Raw genomic sequence first — 23,095 nt, forward strand, 5'->3', positions numbered from 1 at the left:
AAAACTGCCTTAAAAATGTGAGGTGGGTTTACATGCATATTATAATTCTATCAAAACAGAACAGAGTTGCTTTGGAAATTCATTAAGGTGTGCATTGAGTTTCAGAAGGTAATCAATATCATGATCTGTGTATATAAGCACAGTAAAACCTGTGTTATCTGGCACATTCGGGGATTAGGGCATTCCAGTTATCTAAAAATTCCGGTTATCTGAGGGTCCCGTCAACCTAGGAAAAACCACTGGACAATAATAGTAAAACTCAAGTTTTTAATATTTGTAGTTTTGTAGTGTAAGGCAGTTGGTCTCACATTTCTGTTTGAGTTAAAGATTATTAGTATTTCATAAATAAAAAAATATTAAGCTAATCATCAGGGCTCACCAGCCGTGCTGTCCAGATCGTTCTGCACATGCACAGATCGCCCGAACCCAGCTCTTCTGGGTTGCAGTCTACTCGCCACAGGCGAGTAGATTGCGTTATTTGTCGAGCCCTTCTAATCATGGTAAACCAAGCCAGGCCTGTGCGCCTGATGATGTGACAGTATTGTGGCTGGGGGCAATGCTGGTTAACAAAGTTTTCTGGTTAACAGAGTGACAGATAACAAAGGTTTCACTGTACATAAGTATATCACCATCTTATTTAAGCACCACTCAAGAATTTAAATATAAACATTACAATCTTTTTTTCTTTCTTCCATGTGTGTAGGAGGAGAGGCTTGATTAGTTTATTGGGGTTTAAAGTTGCCTATAGGCTGATAGGCAATCGGCAATCTTCAGCAGTGGCAATGCTAACACTTACCATGATAATGCCCTTAGAACCTGCTCCTGCACCTTCCCTCCCACCCAGAACCTGCTCCTGCACCCTCTATCTGATCCACACCCCATCAGCATCCTGCGCCCGCTCTTACACAATTGGTTGTGTTGTATGCCTGTCTTAACACACCAGTTCAGTAATGAAGCTTCTCGTTCTAATGGCATGATAAATATTTTATGCTCTTATTACAACATATTTTTTATTTCTCATAGCATCTCTTCCCTTCAGATATGTTTCTTGGTAAATCTGGGGTTCTGCGTAAATCTGACTAACCGTTTTTCTTTCTCTCTACTCTCTTTCTAGAATTCTTTGCCGAACTCAGTACAGCAGTGTGTACTCTGGCACTGAATAGTGGTTTGATTGATCTGGTGCACTATACCAGGCAGGGATTACAGTGGCTGAAACTGGAAACAAAAATGCCTTAACTGGTGCTCAAGGTGGTTAATTCCTTGAACTCTTTTGCACTTTTGAAGACTGAGAAACAATCTGAATCACTGGATACAAAGCACCTGGAAGGGAAAATACAAGATGGAAAGGATCTGACTACACTGGAGAACTTTTGAACTGTGTTTCTAGGGTGGCCCTTGGACACCTTGGAGAGGAAGGGAGGCCTAAGACTTGATGGTGCCTCTCTTTAAAAGGACAAAGTGCAATGTACTGTCTGAAAGGTTTGGTGTGTTGTTGGTCTATTAACATTTCTGTAATGAATAACCAGTAAGACAAAAATCACATGTGAACCAGTGCTGTCAGGAAGAAAATCCACCTCCAAAAGTTATGTAGCATCTGAAAAGCCACAGCAATCACATATATATCAGAAAGTTCAGAGAAGTGTTTTTGCAAGCCTCAGCTGCAGTCCATGATGTATGTTGCTCTTCCTCAGAGTTGGGAGGTCAGACAAGACCTGAACAGAACCAAACAGCATTATGTTAAACAAGAGACAGCAAAGCAATCTCCCTCACTCACTTCCTAACCATACCCTACTGCATTGATACATTAACCGTTGTACTGCTACTCTTAGAATTGATTGCAACCACTGCCTTGTGCACTGCAAGGTCATTTAGTAGATCATCATTGTTTTGGGTTTTTTTTTCCCTCCTTTATTCTCATACACACAATTCAAGCCATTACCTCTCAAACAGTGTCAGCTGAGGCAATTGCTTATTTTGGACCTCGTAAGTCTAACGCAGTTGGGGTGGAAAAGGTAAGGAGCATGTAAGGCCAGTGCTATGTTTCTTTGAAAGGGAAGAAAGGAGTTGTCACTGCACATCCTTTCAGATTGTTGCTGGCTGGGTATGAAGAGGAGGGAAGGTAAGGGACAGTCAGGAATGATTCATTGTGATTGTGTGAAGATTACGCTGAATTGCAGATCTTTAAATCAAGAGGAGTTGCTTCTGCATAAGGCTTTCACTCTACCTGGAAATGAAGGGTCAGATTTTGTCCTTGAATATTCTCACACAGGCCAGTTGATTTTTTTGTATGTCGTATTTGAGAGCAGGCTTGGCAATAAAGTGTTGTAACCCTCATAAGGGAGATATTCCCATTTCATGGCAAAGCTATAGGATTTGTCCAGAAATTCAAAATCTATCTTCAGAGGAACAGAAACTAGAATATTCATCTATTCTTGCAAGATTTACAAGCAGCTCTTATTTGCCATAAGTTTTTTTTTAATTACAATCATATAGATGACAGTAACACTGAAGAATACAGCCACAATATTTTTATATCACAATAGACGGCAGAGTGCCTTTTCTGTAATGAAAGCTTTCTGCTCTCTTCATATCTAATGGTGTGCCTTAGCTCTCAAGTCCTCTCCACCAGCGCTTGATTTATATGTGATAGATTGCTGGGAAGACTGATGAATAGGACATTGTCCCAAATGAATTATACATATCAATTTTACAGTAAGGAAAAGTTTACAGTGAATTAGCCCCTTTTCCCCTTTGTAAAAGAAAGCTTTTGCACATACTTTGTGTTCATATAGAAACAGATCTATACATGTGCTGCAATGAAGCAATACTCCTTTTCCAAGGTGCCTATTAAGGATTTATGTGTTCAATAAATTTCCAAAACTGTTTCTTTTTAAAGCAGTGTCATTGACCCATGTAAGTCTGGGACAGTCCCTTGTAAAGGGAGACCAAAGAAAGCTCCTATATAGATAGGGGAAGGAAAGCATGCCTCTTTGAAGACTGTTGAGAAAAAACTGTTCCTACATTAATCGAGAAATAAGCAAAAGAACATTCCATTCTCTGTTCCCCTCTGCATGGGAAACCTATTCATGTCTTACCAATTTATTTAAGGTGTAGTTCACATATAACTGATTCAGCTGATTGATATAAGGTGTTTGTTAACATTAATTTTGTTCTCAAGAAGCATGGGAAGGGCCCAGAAAAGTAAGACCTTTCTGTACACTTTGAAGTCTGTTTCCTGATTGACTAACAAGCTGGAGTTCCAGACTGATTGATTGAAATCCTCTTCTTATTTTTGCCTTATTATTTGTCACAGTAAGGACCACCTGACTTAAAAAATCAGTATTGGACTCTGTAGGAACTTAGAGACGCTTAGGGATAAACAAGTACATATTTTGCTCAACCCTTCAGACGGCCTTTTCCTTCCATCCAACCACTTCCATTGCATCACAGACATTCTTCCTCCTAAACAAGATGGACCAGACCAATAGGAACCAGGACTTTCATTGTGTATTTTGTGCTGAGGCATGCTATTTTGTTTCTGACTTACTGCTCTACCTTTGATCATGGACCCCAGATTCCAAGGGACTTGCCTACGGCCACCTGTGAACAATTTATTAGCTGGATAGTGCTATTCCGTCAACAAAGCTAGCTAAAGGGAATGGGAGGACAAAGGCTTTGTCTACTTAATCCAGAGGAACCGCTGACAGTTGCTGCCTTACAGGATTATTTATGAACAATTCAAAAATAATGCAAAATCCAACCCTCTTGTAAAATTTGATATGTAAGGTTCAGTCCTGCTCCCAGTGAAACTGGCAGCAAACTTCTCGTTTATTTCAGCAGGCGCAAGATCAGGCCCATACAGCCACATATAGTGAGCTTTCCACATGAGTGGAAAGTAGTCAGTGAATAGCAGCTACAGCAAACTACAAATCACAAACCTATGTTCTATTTTTTTCCCTTTGAGGGAACTTTATAAACATTATTAATTAGGAATAAATGCTGCCCATCTTTAGCCTAGAGCCAAAGGGAAAGTGGGCCATTGATTTCAGTTGGGCCTGGGCCTTTGGCAGGAACAAGAAAAAAAAATGAAATAGTATTTACCATTGCAAAAAAGGTGGTAATAATATTTAGTCTTGGGAAGAACGAAGGGGTCTGCAATCATAAAGTAGCAGCTTTCCCATGCAATATTTATTTAGAAGTAATTAATGAATGTAAATTATCAAATATTCTATATCTAAGATGCCAATATTTAAAGTTTGAAAGCCCCATTCACACTGGAGGCATGCAGCTCTTCTGTAACAAAGTCAGAGTTAGACTGCAATATTGTTTAAAAAGATAAATATCTTTTTTGATTTTGTTTGTTCTATTCTTGTCCCATCCCCTTCTCCCATCCTTGGTTCCAGATATAAATCTATGCATTTAAATTTATTTTGGGGTTTGTCTCCTGTAAATAATCTTTTCTGCCTTGTGTGTGATGGAATTTCTAAACTGATTGATTTGTTCACGTAGAGAAACAAAATAAACAAAGTAACCTGTTCATTGAGTTTCTGTGGAAGTCTCAAGTTCTCAGCATGGCAGTGTTGTTTCTAAATTATTTTTTAGTATTACGTGCTGTACGTGAAGTTGCTGTTTGATGTTCTTCAATATTTTTTTAGTTTGCTTCATCTTATAGATAAGGCTGTATTTCTTTCTGTTCTCCCATTCTCTTTTGGAGAACAATTTTTTTGTGTGTGTGTGTGTATGGCTGTGAATATTATCGCTTAGTCCCATCCCTTTTTCCAAACACTACAATATCTTATTGGCAACCTTTACTTCATATCCATTACACTTTTAATAATCATCACTGACACAAATCAATAGTATTCTTGGGCCAGCAACAGAATTTCTGAAAAAGCTTCCATGTATTATTGGCTTTCCAGATGCTATGAACTATGTGAATACTGATTGTATCACATTGCAATTAGTTTTTGTATGGATCTGTCTTGTAAAGGTACCAGATTTTTTTCCTTCTCCCGTTTAGTAACAATGCAGCAATGTTGTCTGACCTTGTTAAACAAGCAAAAACAAAAATGAAACCCACAAAATGTCTACATTTTTTTTTGGCAGGGAAGGTAAATTAATGGTACATGTCTGGTTCTTGTCAGTGTTTAGATTTGCTACATAGTCATGATATGTCATAATCAAACTATTTCTAAGATGGCAAGCTTGTAAGCTTATAAGGGGTTACAGGTGGTGCAGGACATCAGTGCTTGCTCCCATGTTGACAGGACAAAAACCCAGGGTACTCTGCAAGATGTTTTCGATTTATAGTGTCTTCCCTTTCCTGCAGATCTCTACCAGTTAGTCATCACCTACATAGGCATCATCTGTGAGAGTCATCGTATGCACATGCAGTGGCACCTTCTTTTGAGTGGTGTCTCAATGCTGCCACATTCTCCTTCAAAGAGGGTGCTTCCAAAAGCAGGCACTTGCTGCTGACCCCCAAGGTTTCCATATGTCCAGTCTTCTTCCTTCACAGGTCCCGTTGTTCTTGGATCTAGCTTCCATCCCCTCTCCAACCTTTGCAAGTGCCCAGAGATGCTTATCTTTCCATGCTTTATCCCAGAGGTTGTCACCTAAACCAGAGAATTGACCAATGCAGAATTGCCAAAAGAGCAACAGCTCGATATCACCAACCCTGGTCCATCTCCCCACCACCACTCTCAGCACATCCCGCCCACTGGCAGCCCCACCGGTCAGTGCCGCCTTTTCTTTTTCCTCCTGCCCACTGTGGTCAGCTCGTTCTTAGTGGGACACTAAGAATGGGTGTGACAAACACAGTGGAGAGTGTAGGAAGTGGTAGAATCCTAGGGGGAAGGGTGAATGGGGACATCACCTAGGGCAGAGCTGGGGGGTTGAACAGTGAGCACCCTCCAGCCAAGTTGGCACCTGTAGTTCCAGCCCTGGATTTTGTACCTATGTAAGGAGCCGCATATTAACTTCTGAAGAGCCACATGTGGCTCTGGAGCCACAGGTAGGACACCCTTGCCTTATCCATTCACTCAACAGGGCAATCAATTAAGCAAAAGGGGGGTACAAAGTCTGCAAGATAAAGTATACAAACATTCTATATAAAAGGACTTAATACAACAAAACTAAAGCCTTACTACAATGCTTAAAGGACTTGATACAAAGTTAAAATAAAAATTTTAATGAGAAAATGAGTAATACAGAGATTAACGAGATGTATCTACAAGTGCCACCAACTCCGGCACCGCCCAGACCTTGGCAAAGAGGGAAACCACTATCACCCACTCAGCTGGACAGGAAAGCCTCACGTAGCCCTGCACAGTCAGTGAGAGAGACTGGAGTCAGACACTTTGTCCTAAGTGTCACCAGCCCTCTAGATGCACGAACCTTCTGGCAGCCAGGTATACTAGAGCTGGGTTGTGCTGTGAGTGTGGGTCATTGTTTGAGATACACACTCAGCACTGCTCTCCATTCCACCATTACTCACTGGCACTGAGTTTCTCGCAATGGGGATCTACAGGTCTTGCTAATTTCTCAGCACCAATCATTCACACCAGAGCAGGTCTCAAGATCACCTGTGGTCTACTGACAGCCAGTCTGGGTGTTCTCCATGGTCATGGGTATTGTCAGGTGGCTCCTGATACCAGAGCTATTGAAGCTTTCCCTCCCATCATAAGCATCCGGCCTATGTCCACGCCATCCATGCTGCATTGGAATTCTTCTTGCTTCCCCCAGCACAATTGTCAGCACCATATCCCATGTTGCCCCAGTGAGTACTTCAGGCAGCTTTACAGCCTGCCCCAGGCATCCTGGCCTGCTCAGTGGTGCCCAATGGACTTGCTGAGGCTTCCTGGTACAGCCCCAGAAACTATGCTCAGTGGCCAACTGTGCCCCCAGCCACAGGCACCAGAGGCCATCAGGCCAGCTATCCCCTCAGGTGGAGGAGTTGAGTGACCAGCCCGGGCAATGGAGGATGAGCACTCAGCTAAAGCCTTGACTCTGGATGAGGCCAGTGTGGCACCCTCCCCCCCCTTCAGTGGTTCCCTTGGAATGATGATAGAGCACACCGGGGCTGCATCTAGACTGGCAAGCTTTTGTGCAAAAATCTTGCTGCCTGTCTACACTCGCCGTGGGTATTTGCACAAGAACACTGAGTTTGTACTGTACAAAATCAGTGCTGCTTGTATTCTTGCACAAGAGGGCCAGTGTAGACAGCCAAGTTAATTTCTTGTGCCAGCCCGATGGTTAAAATGGCCTTCGGCGCTTTCTTGCACAAGAGAGCGTCTACACTGGCACGGATGCTTTTGCGCAGTATAGACGCTCTCTTGCGCAAATACTTTCAACAGAAAACTTTTCCGTTAAAAGTATTTCCGTAAAATCATGCCAGGCTAGACGCAGCCCAGAACTTTGTGACACAGGTGGCTGATAGCCTGGACCAACAGTCTGAGAAATGGAGGAAGCCTCAGATTCCTTGTTCAGGGCCCGCGAGCAGACCCAATGCATGCCAGCATTGCCAAGGTTCTGTGGTAAACTTCCCCCGCCCCAACCCTTTGCAAAAAGAGCAGCTTGGAAATATTTTGTCCCTGCAACGTAGCATGAGCATCTGTAAACTCACCCTGTGCCCAACAACTCCTTGGTGGTAGAAGCAATATACCACTGGTGGGGACAGGATTTATTCTGTCCCCCCCCCCCCCCCCCCCCCGAAAAATAATACAAATAAGATCCAATTATTTTGAATCTTTAAGTTTTATTCCTCAGTGAGCTTTCAACCCTGGGTGGGAAAAACCCACCAGGCCCTTGTACAACTTAAATATGAGGCAGGCAGTGTTCAAATTTGAGTCTGCACTGGCAGAAGCCCCTAAGAATGACGAGTTCAGGGTGCTTGCTGATTAGGTAGCCTCGACCATCAGGGCTACAGGTGACTGCTGATGTAACAGATGTCACAGCATGATCCATGACAGCCTCAGTTTCCATGAGAAGGGTGGCACTGATCCTTTTGTGGCTTCCTCTAGAAGCCATTCCACCCAGGATTTGCCATTCAATGGAGCCATCCGATTTGTCGGACAAACGGACACAAAATTGCACACGTTTAAAGATCACAAACCATCCTGAATCCCTTGGGATTGTATGTGCTGGGGCCAAAAAGGAAGAAATTCAAGCACCTCCTGTTCCAGTTGAAGAGGTCAGCCCAGGCTGGAAGGACTCAACTCCAGGGAAACCTCAGGCCTTCTTCAGGAAACTGAGCCATTAGTCTCAATCTCACTCTCAGCCCTCCTCCAGCCCAGCTAAGCCCACTGACAAACACCCCTTCTGAAGGCGTGCCTGGGGTTGCTTTCATGATTTACTTTGCCCCAACTTCACTCTTCCTCCCAGCCTGGAGAACCAGCTCTGTGGCTAGCCGGGTCCTTCAGGGTACGGTACAGCTATATCCTCCAGTTCTCTTCCTATTCTACGTTCCCATCCCTCTTCAAAGATCACCCCCTCCCCAGTGAGGCAGGGGAGTTGTTTCAGGTGGGAGCAGTGGCGGTGCCACCCCCAGTAAAGAAATTGGGGCATTTAATCACGTTATTTTTCAACCTCAAAAACCAGAGGAGAGGTGGGCTGGGTCCTCTTCTAGATTTGTGAGAACTCAACTGCTACCTAGTGAGGCTCAAGTGCTGCATAGTAGCCCTGGTTTCCATTATCTTTGACCCGGATCCAGCCTCAAGAATGCATACTTTCACATTAATGGTAGGTGTGAACTATCATCAGTTTATGGTCCTCCCCTTTGGGCTGGCTACAACCCCCAAGAATCTTCACAAAAGTGTATGTCAGCGGTAGCAGCTTACTTGAGGCGCCAGAAATATCTTCTTTTAATTATTGCTGCTATCCATTCACCATTAGGTGAGTGCACCTGCCAAATACATCAGTGCCAGACGTTTTTCCCTAAGCAGTACCCATAAGCGCTGGGGTCCCCAGTGCCCCCCTGCAGTGGGCCATCTACACACCACTATATAGGGTGCCCCCTGCTCCCGCTTCAGTTCCGTCTTACCACCAATGCGGGTGCTTGACACAGCATGCGCCAGCCTCTGCTGTGGCAAGAACTCCCTTTGCATTCAAGTTCCCTATTAACAAATTGTAGAATAGCTGTGAAAGACTCAGCCTGGGGGACTGGGCATACCCACTCCCCCGGCTTCAAAGTCTGCACTACTTCTCACAGCCCCACGCCAGTTAGCCCCCCCCCAGATGCTGCCTATTTACATTGCCTGGGGAAAGGACAACTGTGGCATTTGCCGGTCCTTCCTTCCCAGACCCATTAAAAAGTGCAGTATTGGTCTCAAGGTACTGTTAATGGAGTCGGCACTAGCTCTGCTGGGTCAGCAGTCAGACTCAGCACTGGGTCCGCTTGTCTTGATGTACAGCGCACTGCCGGCATCAATAGCGCAGCACTGTTCATAGCCCCCACCCCTGGCTAGGCCTGCATGACAGTTGGGCAAGGACAAGTCCCGTCATAAAGATAAGGGGGGGGGGTCACATTAGGATGGAGGAGAGGGGCCAAGAAGGAGGACACCCAGTGGGAAGAATGAAACAAGGAGCAGCTAGAATTAGACGGTCAGGCCAGGGCCACTGTGGTGAAGGAGAGACACAGAGAGGAGTTGCTTAGATCTGAGGGGGTGTAGCCCAGGGCAGGTGGCAGACTTGATAGCTGGAGGACTGGTGTCTTGCAGTTCTCACAGGAGCCAGCCCCGATCCCTTGGCAGGTACACATCAATTCCCCAGCCTAATTCCCCAGCCTAGGGGACCACAGTAATGGATTACATGACCAGGTACCCCTTCGCCATACGACAGCACCCACCCTCGCAGGTGGAGCTAGTAAAAATCTTTTCAAGGGTAGGACTGCCCCGAGAAATAATCACAGATCAGGGCACCAATGTAACATCGAAGTTGTCCCACCCGCAAACTGACGGGTAGAAAGGTTCAATAGGACTGTGAAAGGGATGGTAAAGAAATGTATTGACGAGGATCCTAGGGAGTGGAATTGCAAGTGGTCCTCTTCGCGATAGGAGAGGTGCCCCAAGCCTCCACGGGCTTTTCACCAGTCGACCGCCTATATGGGCGACAACCCCCACGGAAGCCTAGCTATAATCAAAGAGTCCTGGGAGGAGCAGAATACCAGGATTCAGGGGATCGTGTAATATATTTTAAAGTTACAATAGGGCGTGCAGGAAAAGAAAACCAAGCATTATAACCAAGGAGCATGGTTGAGGACATTTGACCCAGGGGATAGCGTCCTAAAGTTGTTGCCTGAGCAAGACTCCATGTTATTAGCCAAATGGCAAGGCCCCTTTGAAGTAGTCCTCCGAGTTGGGCCGCTCGAGTATGAAATAAAAATATCGGGGAAGTGAAAGAATCTTATAATCTAGCATGGCAATTTGTTGAAAGCATGGATTACCGATTAACCCCCCCCCCCCCCCCCCCCCCCGGATCGCTTGAGTCAGCATTGGGACCTTGGGCCGGGGATGGAACTAAAATCCTGACTTAACTCCTGCCCAAGCTGTAATCTGGGATGCAGCGGGAGGACTTTATGGAACTCCTGAAGAAGTTCCCCCAGGTATTGACGGACCAGCCAGGGCAAACAACTGTTATATCCCACCATATGACTACAGAAATCGGTAAGAAGGTACGGGACCTTGTATGGCCGCTCCCGAGTTGTGGGACACCATGGCCAAGGAAGTCCGGGGGGAGGGGGGGTGTTTGATAGAGGCGTCTTGACGTGAAGGGCGGAGCCCCATAGATTTAGTCCCCAAGCCCAATGGCTCAACTCGGTTGTGCATTGATTTTAGAAAGATCAACGCAATATCAAGATTAGCTGCTTACCTCATGCTGCACGTGGATGAATTACTAGAATGCTTAGGAACCGCTCAATACATATCTTCCATCGACTTGACTCACGGATATTGGCCAATACCGCTTACCCCGACATCCCTAGAGAAGACAGCTTTCTCAACACCGTTTGTGCTATATCACTTTGTCAACATGCCCTTGGACTTCACGGCGCCACGGCGAACTTCCAGCGGTTGATGGACAAAAATATTACGCCAACATGGGCAATATGCACCACCTATACAGCCAATATAGTAATATACAGTGCCTCCTGGGACGAACATCTCCAGCACAGCCGACGTCACTGAGGGAAACTGGACTTACAGCAAACCTGGGAAAATGCCACTTTGGGGAATGCCATAGTTGGTAATGGCCAACTGAAACCAGTGGTGGCCAAGGTTGAGGCCTTAGGTGAGAGCTCTGCCCCCCAAGACTAAAAGGCAGGTGCGCCAATTCCTGAGACTCATGAGATACTATAGACGGTTTCTGCCCAACTTTGCAATCTTAGCTACCCCGTTAACAGTCCTAAGCCATAACGCAGCCCCTCCGTCCCCCAAAAGTATAGTGGGACTCAGAATGCAAGCAAGCATTTAAGACCTTAACGCACTAGCTGCCCCAACGTACTTTCAACAAAATCGTCACCTTATACACCGATGCGTCAGAAGTAGGGCTGGAGCTGTTCTATCCCAAGAGGAGGGGGTGCAGGAACACCCAGTCCCTGATAGCGGTCATAAAGTATATCACCATTGATAAGGAGGTGTTAGCCATATAATGGGCAGTTGATACGTTGCGCTATTATCGCATAGGAGTCAACTTCCGAGTGGGCACTGACCACATACACTCCTCCAGTGGATGCAGACAATGAAAGATACGAATGCTCGGATCCTAAGCTGGTACCTGTCACTACAACGGTACTGTTTCTAAGTGGCCAACCGAGCACACGGGAATGCGGATTTCTTCTCTAGCATACCCATGAGGGAAGAATCGGACATAGCGGAGGACTTTTAAAAGAAACTGTGATGGGGCAGCTGAACCCCCACGCCAGCAGCGTGGTTCCCACTCTGCACACAGGCCCCTGTCCTGCATGGGGAATCGGGGGTAAAACAACCCACCTGTGCTGCTTGCTTGGTGGCGAAGCGGCTGGCAGCGGCGGGGAATGTGCAGCAGGGCCTGGAGTGGAGCTAGCGGGCGGTGTGTGGGGGGGGGGTCATGTGAGGACAGAGGGGAGGAGGATGCCAGAAGAATAAAACAGGGAGCAGTGGAGTGAGGAGGCGGCAGAGGATGGAGTCTAGGTTAGGCCAGGGATACGGAGGCGACGGAGAAGCCTAGAGAGGAGTCGCCTGGCTCTGAAGGGGGTAGTAAGTAGAACAGGCCAGGGCGCCTGAATTAATAGCCTGAGTACTAGTGCGTTGTGGCCGGATGCCCACCAGTCGGACCAAACTGAATGGGTATTGGTCCTTATGGCCCTGGGCTGGGACCCATGAGAGGGGTTCTTGCAGGAGGAAATTGGGCCGAAGACCCTTCAGAGCAAAGGATTCAGGTGTAGGTGGCACAGAGCAAGGGAGAGGGGGTTGGACTAGCTGAGCAAGGGGCTATGCGGCGATGCCACTTACAGATGGCTAGAAAGCTGGCTAGCCGGTCAGACTGAGCCGGTAGTGATCAAAGCCTCTCTATCACTTTCTAGCGGTGTGCCCCAAATGTCGGTTCTAGGACAAGTTTTGTTCAACATATTTATTAATGATGTGGATGAGGGCATGAGTTGCACCTTCAGCAATTTTGTGGATGACACTAAGATAGGGGGAAAGGTAGATTATGCTGGAGGGCAGGGATAGGGTCCAGAGTGACCTAGCCAGATTACAGGATTGGGCCCAAAGAAATCAGAGCAACCAAAACGATTAGGAGGCTAGCGCACATGACCATGAGGAGAGACTGAGTAATTTGGGTCTGCAGAAGAGACGAGGCTAGAGACAGGCTGGTCACAGTAGTGACAGATGGTAAAATAAGGAGCAATGGTCTCAAGTTACAGTGGGCGAAGTCTCCGTTGGATATTAGAAAAAAACAATTTACTAGGCGGGTGGAGAAGCACTGGAATGGGTTACTAGGGAGGGGGTGGAATTTCCATCCCTAGAGGATTTTAAGTCCTCTGCAGGTATGGCTAGAGTTTTGGGGGCTGAAAGGGAGCACTTGGTATTGGTAACGGTGCTGGCCAACCATGAATCGTAGAAAGTGCCTGTGGGCAGGATGAATTGTTATGCAAAAGTATGAAACTTGGAGGTCAAAGCCAAAATCCTTGATCTAATGCTGAAATCATTGTTGCTAGGGCTCACCATCTTGAATTGTTGGTAAGCAATGTATTTGTAGAAATCTCTCCCTTGGAACGTCGTTGGTACGTCAGTCATTCCGCTTTTAACTCGCCTCTATGACAGTTCTCAAGGCAGCCAATCAATCCTTTCATTGACTACAGGCATATTAATAAAGGCAAAAATCTCTGTGGCCCTCTATTGTAGCCGATATGATAGTAATTCAAAAGGTGCTGGTTAATTGTTTCTTTGCCATCCCATTGCACCCAGTCTCACAGGACAGATTTGTTTCACTGTAAATCAACAACAATGGACATTCCAACGTTTCCCCAAGACTTCCATAATAGTCCAGCACTAGCCGACAAACATGTTATTGATAGGCTAGCAGTTGTTCCCAAACTTTTCGACCTCACACCCACTTTTTGAATTTTGAGAAAGCCTCACGCCCCCCCCCCCCCAAAAAAAACTAGCACCAAAAGTTGGGGATTCACGTCTGTGTTGTGGCTGGATTGCCTCGCGCCCCCCCTCCCCGAAGTTCTTCACACACTCCCATGGGGCATGCCCCCCCGTTTGGGAACCCATGTGTTAGACCATATCAGTCCACAAGATGGACCCCTTGTGTTCTGTTATGTAGACGCTATTTAGTTTTGGGGGAAACTGAGGCACGGGTACAACAATTAGCTAAGACGGTTTTGGCTCTGAGCCAAGAAAACGATTTTATGGTGAAACTAGAAAAAGCCCACTCTCAAAAGACTTATTCGGGCATTGTTATAGGAAGAGAAGGGAGGCAAACAGACCAATGAAAGATTTAATTTCTTATGACCCTATCTTTACAAATATACTGAAATCACTTTGCCCTTATGGAAGCTGCTCAAGAGAAGGCACATCAGGAGTGGGCATCAGCTCGAGATGAGGCTTTGCCGGTGCTTAAACAAAAAGCCATGACGGCTGGCGAATGAGTCCCAGCCGTTTGTAATCAGACTAGCAGCTAACGATCTGGCATTAGCAGCTACTCTACTTCAAAAGACTGGGGTAGGCAAACTGGTGCCGGTAGCCTACGAAGCCAGGAAATTAAAGAATTAAATTTTGACCCGGGTGAGAGGGCATGCCGCCATCTAGGCGGTACAATCTTTTGAACCCGACAGGGCCAGCTCCCCCCCCCCCGCCCCCGCCCCCAACAATCCAAAGCACCCACATGCCCTTTCCCTGTCAGGGAAAGTGCTTGGAGGAAATCTCACATATTCACATGGATCAGTGCTGGACTCTCATCTTGATAAACAGAGTCGCTGCCATGGAAAGCGTAGCTAAACCCGACATGCTAACGCAACTTTAATTGAAAAAATTACTACCCCCCCCTTTTAAACCGGAGCTGACAAAGACTAGAAAAACAACAATTTGGGAGAATGAAACAATGTTTGTTGGGACTGCAACCTTTTGGATTATAAATGGCCCAGATCCAGAGACTGTGAAATTTCCCCACTTACTCCGAAGGCAACCCTGTATTCAGGTGCAAGTGGCCCCCTCCCCCCCATGATCTGTACTCTACATATCACGATAAGAATGACCTGGCTTGGGTTAAGCCTGAGTGTGCCCCATACAGTTCCCTCATATTTGATGCATGGTATCAGTCATTATTGCAAGAACATATTCCAAGAAAGACTCAGAGTATAGTGGCCACTGTTTTGGGGGGATAGGAACCGGGACCGGTGTCCTGAACTCCATAGACCTTGAAGTACTAAGAAACAAATTTAGTGCCATTGAAACCCTTCACTATTCAATAACCGAAGGGCAAGAACATCAAATTGCTCAGTTGGTTCAAACAAGTATAGGTACTGTAGATTTACACTGCGATACCTGGCAACACACAAACCACCCTTCTGGGCAGAATATGCCACAATGAGAGCCATTGCAGGTAAAACGGCCCTGGCTCTGTGGTGCTAATGGAGAGGGAAATGGATTTTGTGAGGGCTCGGGAGGGCTAGAGGGGCCCCTCTATTGACACAACATCAAAGTAACTTATTTGTGCCATCCCTTGCTGGATGGTACTGTCACATTATTTCCTTAATGTACAGCAACTGAGCAGGAGCATTTCTGTCCAGGTGCTGAGCACCCAGGATGCAATTATGTTGATTTGGCCATTCTCAGCACTGCCAGTAATTCAAGGAAAACATATTTGGCTTCCCAGGCTAGCTGGGACTTACATGAATAGTAAAGGGATGCCCCGCTCCTCCTATCTTGGAGGAACCATGCTCCCTCCAGAGCAGATCATTAGCTACATGTTTTTGGGATTAAATGGATAATTCCACCCCAAGATGTATTTTAATGGAAGAAATTGTGTGTGTTGTGGGATTTTAGCCTGAAACATGGCAAAACAAGTTTCATTCAATCCCCAGTCCAAAAGTGTAATGTCTCTGTTGCATAAAAAAGCCTTTGCCTGAGCTTACTTGATTTATATACAGGGATATTCTAAGGCTACACCAAACTGTAAGGTCTAAAACTGCAATCTATTGTGATCTGTGTCAAACTCTGTGTAACTCTCAGAAATGTACTGTAAGCTGCAATTTTGTGATCTTTGTAACTCTCAGCCAGCTTGCTTGTAACTTTCTTTAAGCTGCATTCTCCCCTGAGTGAATGGAGAAAGAGTGTTTGAAGAAGGCTTGGAACAATGGAGCACATTTCAATGAGTCATCACAGTCTGGGCATGCTTCCTGCTGGATAAAGGGAAGTCTGGGCATGCTCCCTGATTACGAGGTGAATGAGTCACAGGAGCCATTCAGACACTATAGCAAGAGAAGAAGCATGTGAGACCCTCTATTTTTCCTTCCCCTGCTCCTGAGAAGCTTCTCTCCACCTGACCAGCTTCCCCAGCCATGATGAGCAGACAGACCCTCCAGAATCCACATGCTCCTTCTGCAACCTATATGTCTGTGTAAGTGTGTGAGTGCCTGAGGGCAGAAATGAATGGGTGTGAATGAATGGAGGGGTGTATGCTTGCTTGCTTGCCTCTGTGTGCGGAGAGATCTAGCTTCTTTAGCTTAAACCTTTGGTGGCTGCTTTCTCCTCTTTAGTTTTACCTAGTGGAAATAAACCCATACTTGTGTAACCCCGGGAGGTCTCCAGTGAGAATATTTTTGGGGTAAGTCTCCAGACTTCTAAACTGGTTTACTATTTCCCAATACACAAAGAAAAACAAATTCATATAGAAACCTCAGATCTGATGGACCTCAATCCTGATTTCTCTTTGTGTATTAATTGGACAGGCCTATATGGGTAGACTTATAATAATGAACAAATTAGTAAATTAACAAAAACCACTTGAAGGACAATCCAAACCAGAAGTTTGGCCAGCCTCCATGAGGGAGATGAAATACTTAAGGTGGCTGACCAGGCAAAATAATTAAGTATTCATCATTGGTATGATGTGTTTAAAGGTTGGTCCCCTAACTGGTCAGAATTTTTGAATATAACCTTCCATCCCATTATTATTTTAGTAATAATCTTGGCCCTTATGCTGGCTCTAATGCTCTTCATGTGCTTTTGGATGAAACAAATGTATTTTAAATTGAAACCATGGATTGAGATCATGACCCAGGATGTAGCTTTAAAACAGATCCATAAAATTTAAATGTTGACCACTCAAGAATTGTTCTTGAGAGGTCAAAAGGAGGACAATGTGGATAAATCTCTGTAACATTTCGATATAATCATGTATCATTCTCATATAACTTTGTATTAAGAGAAACTTTGTAAGTCCTTTTATATCTTTGTGTTAAGCCTTCTTATAGAATCCCTTGTATTAAGAGAAACCTTGTATCCAGTCTTTTCCTTAGAAACTTTGTACCAAGCCTTTTATGTTATAGGCTTTTAGGAATAGTTAAGGTAAAGAAAATGTCTTTTTCTAGGAGTAGAATAGTTCTCTCCCCTTTCATTGATTGACCTGTTGAAACAAGTGAGGTGTAAATGGAGAAGGCATGAAAGGTGAGCACCTCCAGCAGCAGTTGCAAGGGTGAAGAGAGGCTGGGAGAAAGATCCAAGGACAATAAGACCTGTGAACTGAGCTCATTGAAAAGAACACGGGACATATAGTAATAGATATGTAGCCCTGTTAGTCTGTTCTAGCTGAAACAAAAAACAGGACTATGTAGCACTTTAAAGACTAACAAGATGGTTTATTAGGTGATCAGCTTTCGTGGGCCAGATCCACTTTCTCAGATCAAATTGTGGAAGAAAATTGGCACGACCATATATACCAAAGAATACAATCAAAAAAATGAACACACATGAAAAGGACAAATCAAATTTCAGAACAGAAGGGGAATGGGGGAAATACAATTTATGCTATCTTGTGCCAACAATGTCCATCTGCTATGTACATTGGACAAACGTCTCAGACACTTTGCCAAAGAATCAATGTACACAAAACAGATATTAGACAGGATCACAAAGAAAAATCAGTTTCTTGCCATTTCAACCAGAAAGGGCATTGTCTCAATGACCTGATTACCTGCATGCTGCTTCAAAGACCTTTTAACACCAGACTTGAAAGGGAATCCTCTGAACTGTCATTCATGCTTAAATTTGACACTTTACACCTAGGTCTTAACAAGGATGCTAATTACCTTACCCATTACAAAGATAGCTTTCCCAATTATCACCTCTAATATCATTAGCTCACACATTTACCTCCCGCCCCCATCCCCGTTCTGTTCTGAAATTTGATTTGTCCTTTTCATGTGTGTTCATTTTTTTGATTGTATCCTTTGGTATATATGGTCGTGCCAATTTTCTTCCAATATTTGATCTGAGGAAGTGGGTCTGGCCCATGAAAGCTCATCAATTAATAAACCATCTTGTTAGTCTTTAAAGTACTGGACATATAGACCTCCTTGGGAATCAAGCAACAAGTGCCTGCCCTTGGAAGGATCCTTTTTGAAGCAGCATTAAAAAAGGCAAGGAGATGACTAACTGGCTGCATGAAAGGGATAAATATGAGGCATCTTGAGAGGAACCCCGGTTTTCATCTTGTCAACATAGGAGCATCGATCCGGATCAGCAGAAGTCCAGTTCCACCCCTCTCCCAGTGTAGTTAGGGGGAGCAACTATTGGTAACAGCAAGACGGAGTGTGCTTGTGTGTGAGTGCATCATATGCATATGATAAAGTATTGATTGATCTATGTACGCTTAATAAATGTGGCATGTTGCCTTATCCCCCAAAAAAGATCCCGTGTGCTTCTTTTAAGCACAACATGGAGCGGAGCCATGTGGAGCAGCAAGCAACCTTCAGCCAGAGCCTAGCTCTGGCACCCTAGTCCCTCCCTTCCTCAACCCTCTGCCCTCTCATACTCAAACCTTCTGCTCCCTCCTGCACCCATATCTCCTCCCAGATCTGGCACCCCAATCCCCTACCCCAGATCGCAATCCCCTCCTTCGCCTAGGTCACATCCCAAAATCCTGCATCCCAGTTCTGTGTCCTAGGTCCCAACTGCCTCCTTCACCCAAATGCGTCCCAGACTCTCTTCTCTCTCCTGCATCCCAATCCTTTACACCAAGATCCCCTCTGCTCCCAACCTCCATCCCAGACCTGGCGCCTCCTCCATAATATCCTTGAAGAGTGTGGCCCTTGACCACTTTCCAAAATCTTTGAGTGGCTCCCCATAAAAAATTATTGTCCACCCCTGATGTAGCGAGTCTATAAAAGCCCTCTTTAGCAGTGGGGTAGTGCAAGGCAAGCACACAGATGAGGACTACAAAGCTACCTTACAAAGATCCACTTAACCTAGAATTTGTATTCATTACCACAGTAGTAATGCTACAGCCCATAGTCTAGGGTTTGATGTGAAGCCAACCTTCTCCAGCTCTGTGCTTTAATTCTTGAGGCATGTCATCTTAGATGCAGAGAATATTACTTCACCTTTTACAGATACCTAATTGTTTAGGTGTGCTGAAGGCTGAATGCATGGAGAAGGAAGAACGGCGCCAAAAATAAACCCAATAAATACTTGCAGTGGTTAACAGCTATCCTTATGATAAGTCCCATTTATGCTCAGAATTAGAATATTATTAATTTTATTACAACCTCCATATATTTCAGTGTAATACCAGTCCATTCTGTATTTTGTCCACTGAATATCCATACTACAATAATTTTGAAACAAAAAACAATTGTAAAATGTGACAGTGAAATACTAAAGCTGTGATGTGTGTGCTTTAGGATCTCTGGTAAAGCTAACAACTTTCCTAGCATGGTACTAAACATACATATTATTTCTAGTTAATAAATATTTCTTCAAGAAATATAGGATTTTCATTCCCCTATTTTGTTCCAGTCCCACAGTCTCTACTAGTATTTCAATACCAAACACTGAACTTAAGAAAACTGTAAACTGTTGATCTTGTCAAGAAAATTCAGGTTTGTGAAAATCTGTTGTCTTCTGCTGAAGCAGCTCTTGATTTTGAGGTTTTCCACATATATGTAAAAATCTCTCTGTAGAATGCGGTGCTTACATTTTTTCCTTTACCCGCTGATTTGTTTTTCTGCCAGGTTATATGGATACTATTACAATTGTTTAGAAGGCAAGATCATTCCCTCGTCAGTATTTTAATTTGGTATATAGTACCGACCAAGAGGAAATAAATGACGAAGGTTTTAGATAGTCTAGCAAGGGGTAATCAAAATACAATTCCAATAGATTAAAACTAGGAAAGAATACTTTTTAAAATTGCTAAACATTTGCTGAGGCAATTCAAGTTTTAAACAAGTGCGTCCTGTCAAGTTAAAATCAGATAGTCAGACTTATTAAAGGCAGTTGCTTATACCTTAACTGCAAATCCATCATCAAAATGAAGACAGTTGAATAGCTATTCAGACAAAGGCAAGCTCTTAGACAAGATGTAAAAGATTCCTAGGAACTTCTTAGTTTCACATACAGGAATCCTGTTATTAAACTAATGGTTGAGGTAATGAACTTGAAAAGCCTGAAAGGTCCCCAAACACAAAGTTACAAATAGAAATTTTAAATAAATATGTACAAAGCATACATTGAATATAGATGGTTAATAGCTTAATACAGTAGACTTCTGATAATCCGGCACCTTTGGGACCTAGGTGGTGCCAGATTATCGGATATGCTGGAGTACCAACCCAATCAGCCCCCCAACCTTATGCTTGGGTCCCAGTACAGCTGCACATCTTTTCAATCAGCTGGCTGGGATGCCCTGCGTAACCCAATCCTCCTCCCCCTCCCCTTCCCTGGAGCAAAACACTTCTCTTCCCTGCTGTAACCCGATCCCACTCCACTCCGCAACCTTATGCTCGGTCCCAGTACAGCCGGCATGTGCACTGAGCAGCCGGCTTTTCAATCAGCTGGCCGGGAGCACTTGCCATTTTGATGCTGGAGTATCAGGAGTGCCGGACAATTGGAGTTTTACTGTAATAGATTCCTGGTCTTTCAAATGCCATACTGTTGAAAGATAGCACAATTTATTTTTTTAATTAGAATGTGTCACTGCATGTGGCAAACAAAACCCATATACAAAAGACTATTAATCTATATAGGAAAGACTATTAATCCCCTGATATATAATTTTTGTTGATACTAATGTTTATTTAAAGTGACTTTAGATTCCAACAGCTGCCATGATTCTTCATTTGAAGATTTGTTTCATTCTGGGTCTCAAACTAAAACAGTCTACAAGACTGCATGTTTGTAGCTGAAACCAGTAACATTTATATTTTCCTGGCCTAGCTTATATCACTCGGTTAACCAATACTGAACATGTAAGTCACTAAAAGTTACATTTAGAAAAAGGCAGATTTTTTTTTTAATTGTAATTTTTCTCATTGTGCATTCCTTTTTCCAAGAATATAGTAATTAGAGTGTAATAAAGGACCAGTAAACTGTGCCTATCTAGGCAAACCATTTCTATTAAAACACAAAATTATACAGGAAGCCTCTCACAGGCTTTTATTCTTAAGGAGTTTCCTATTGTAGGTTTCACCGAATTAAGAGGAAACATGATCTAGTGGCTAAATCCCACAGAAGCAGATCAGAGTTGTGGACTTTATTTCCATCTTGTAACAATTACTTTGCTTTTCAAAAATGCTGAGCACCTGCCATTCAACTCCTCTGATGGGTAATGAACCTGAGTTTCCTCAGGTGTACAATAGGGAAATGAATCTCCAAAGCATTGATATGCTTTATTCCTGTCTAAAGTGCTACAAACTGGACTTTTTCTTTTTAAGGCTCTGTCAGAGTGTACATATTACATATACAGAGTGCATATCTCAGATTTCTTTTTGCAGATTAGGGGGAGGTAGTTTAACAATTCAAAGTGCAGCTCTTTCACCACAGACCATATCCACTTTATTAATTATAAATGCTTCAGATTAATGTCCTCAAATGTTTGTTAATTTCTGAAGTTAGTTTAGAAAAGTTACTAGGAGATATCGGTTTTCAAACTACAGTCCTTATTTCATATGAACCTAGGCTTTTCTGAAGGAGATACACTTTAGAAAATTGTGAAAAGCTGAATCCTAAATTAATCATCAAGTTATCACATCTAAGATGCAATCAGTATTTTTTAAACCATGTCATATGATTAAAAACCTCAGAGCAATGCTCTTGTGGTCATGTCACTCCATCCTGGGGGGTTGCTGAAGGCTTGAATCAGTTCACATACAATCAACCACATTGCTGGATCCCTGACCAACATCACGGATCTGACTAATAAGACAAGAACATACAGCTACTCCTGCTCCAGCTCTGCAGTGAGAAACAGATCCAACAAGGTCCCACCTAGGAAGAACAATAAAGCAAAAAGAAAAGGGGAAAAGTTAGTTTTTCCCTCAAAGTTCTCTCCAACCAATATCATAATAAAAGATAAATTCTCCATAGGAGAGATAATGTTTACATTGTATACTTCTATGGAAAAACATTAATTTAAACTTTCATTTACATAAATGTGACCAAGATTTGAAGAATGCACTTAATTGTTGTACCTATCAAGTGCTTCCCTCTTTTCTGCAGCCAACCACATACTGAGACCCTAGGGAGTTGTGTGTAATTTCCCTGCCAGTTGTCTCCTTGGAAAGTAGTCTCTCAGGCAAGAAGAAGTAATGACATTAGGCTAGTAACGTAATTATATTAATTCAGTTTTACCTTACATTAGTGATCTTATTTATAGTACACGTTGAATCTCTCTAGTCTTGCAACATGCATGGACCAGCATCCAGGCTTGGATTACTCACAGGAAAAAACTGACAGCAGGAGCATGGATGTTGCTGAGTCAGCAGCTGTGAGTGGAGTCCTGGGACTTGTGGGTGGGGGCTAGAACTCAGCAGCGTGGAGCAGAGCCCGAGTCTAGAGGCTAGCAGGAAAGGGGCCAAAGTTGACCTCTCCTAGTTTAGCAAACTCCCTGGTTCAAGACTAGTCAGGTCCCAAGGGTGCTGGACCAGGAAGGTCCAACTTGTACTCTGATCAGAAAAGCTTCCTTTAACTCAGCAAGGAGATGGGAGATATGAACTGGTAAGTGAGAAAAAGACAGAGACTGGAAAATGGGAGGGACAGGCAGATTAATCTGCATATCAAGGAAAAGGTAAGTGTTTACTCTTAAATACATATTGAAATTAAAAATCCCAGAACAAGAGCATTTAAATAGGGCCCTTTCTACTTTGTAGCTGGAGACAGTTTACTTTAAGCTGAGTTTGACACAGCAAGAGATTGACCGGAGCAACTATGAGAAGTACAGGTGCCCTCTGAAGCTACCCTCAGTGGTCTATTTACGGATTTTAACTAGACCGGCTAAATTAAACACCAGAAGGTCAACCTCCAGTATGACGAGTGAAGACGTGCCCTTATTCAAAGGGAGGGGAAAGATCATCTGTTTAGATGGAAGATCATAGCCTTCACAAAGATTAGAGCCA

General features: G+C 44.0%; 2 protein-coding genes across 4 annotated transcripts in view; one reads left to right on the forward strand and one right to left on the reverse strand.

The window, feature by feature from the left end:
* The window catches only part of AFF1 (ALF transcription elongation factor 1), a 178,888-nt gene extending 174,344 nt beyond the window's left edge, over positions 1-4,544 (forward strand). For all 3 annotated transcript variants that reach the window (XM_006115336.4, XM_006115334.4, XM_006115335.4), the window contains one exon: positions 1,115-4,544. In XM_006115336.4, the coding sequence (XP_006115398.2) occupies positions 1,115-1,236 (122 nt within the window). In that variant the 3' untranslated portion in view covers positions 1,237-4,544. The remainder of the gene's footprint in view (positions 1-1,114) is intronic.
* Positions 4,545-17,924: 13,380 nt separating this feature from the next.
* The window catches only part of KLHL8 (kelch like family member 8), a 72,450-nt gene continuing 67,279 nt past the window's right edge, over positions 17,925-23,095 (reverse strand). The window contains exon 10 of the mRNA XM_006115329.4: positions 17,925-21,968. Within this exon, the coding sequence (XP_006115391.2) occupies positions 21,845-21,968 (124 nt within the window). The 3' untranslated portion in view covers positions 17,925-21,844. The remainder of the gene's footprint in view (positions 21,969-23,095) is intronic.

This window comes from Pelodiscus sinensis, chromosome 5 (genome assembly GCF_049634645.1).
Source record: "Pelodiscus sinensis isolate JC-2024 chromosome 5, ASM4963464v1, whole genome shotgun sequence".
NCBI lineage: Eukaryota > Metazoa > Chordata > Testudines > Trionychidae > Pelodiscus > Pelodiscus sinensis.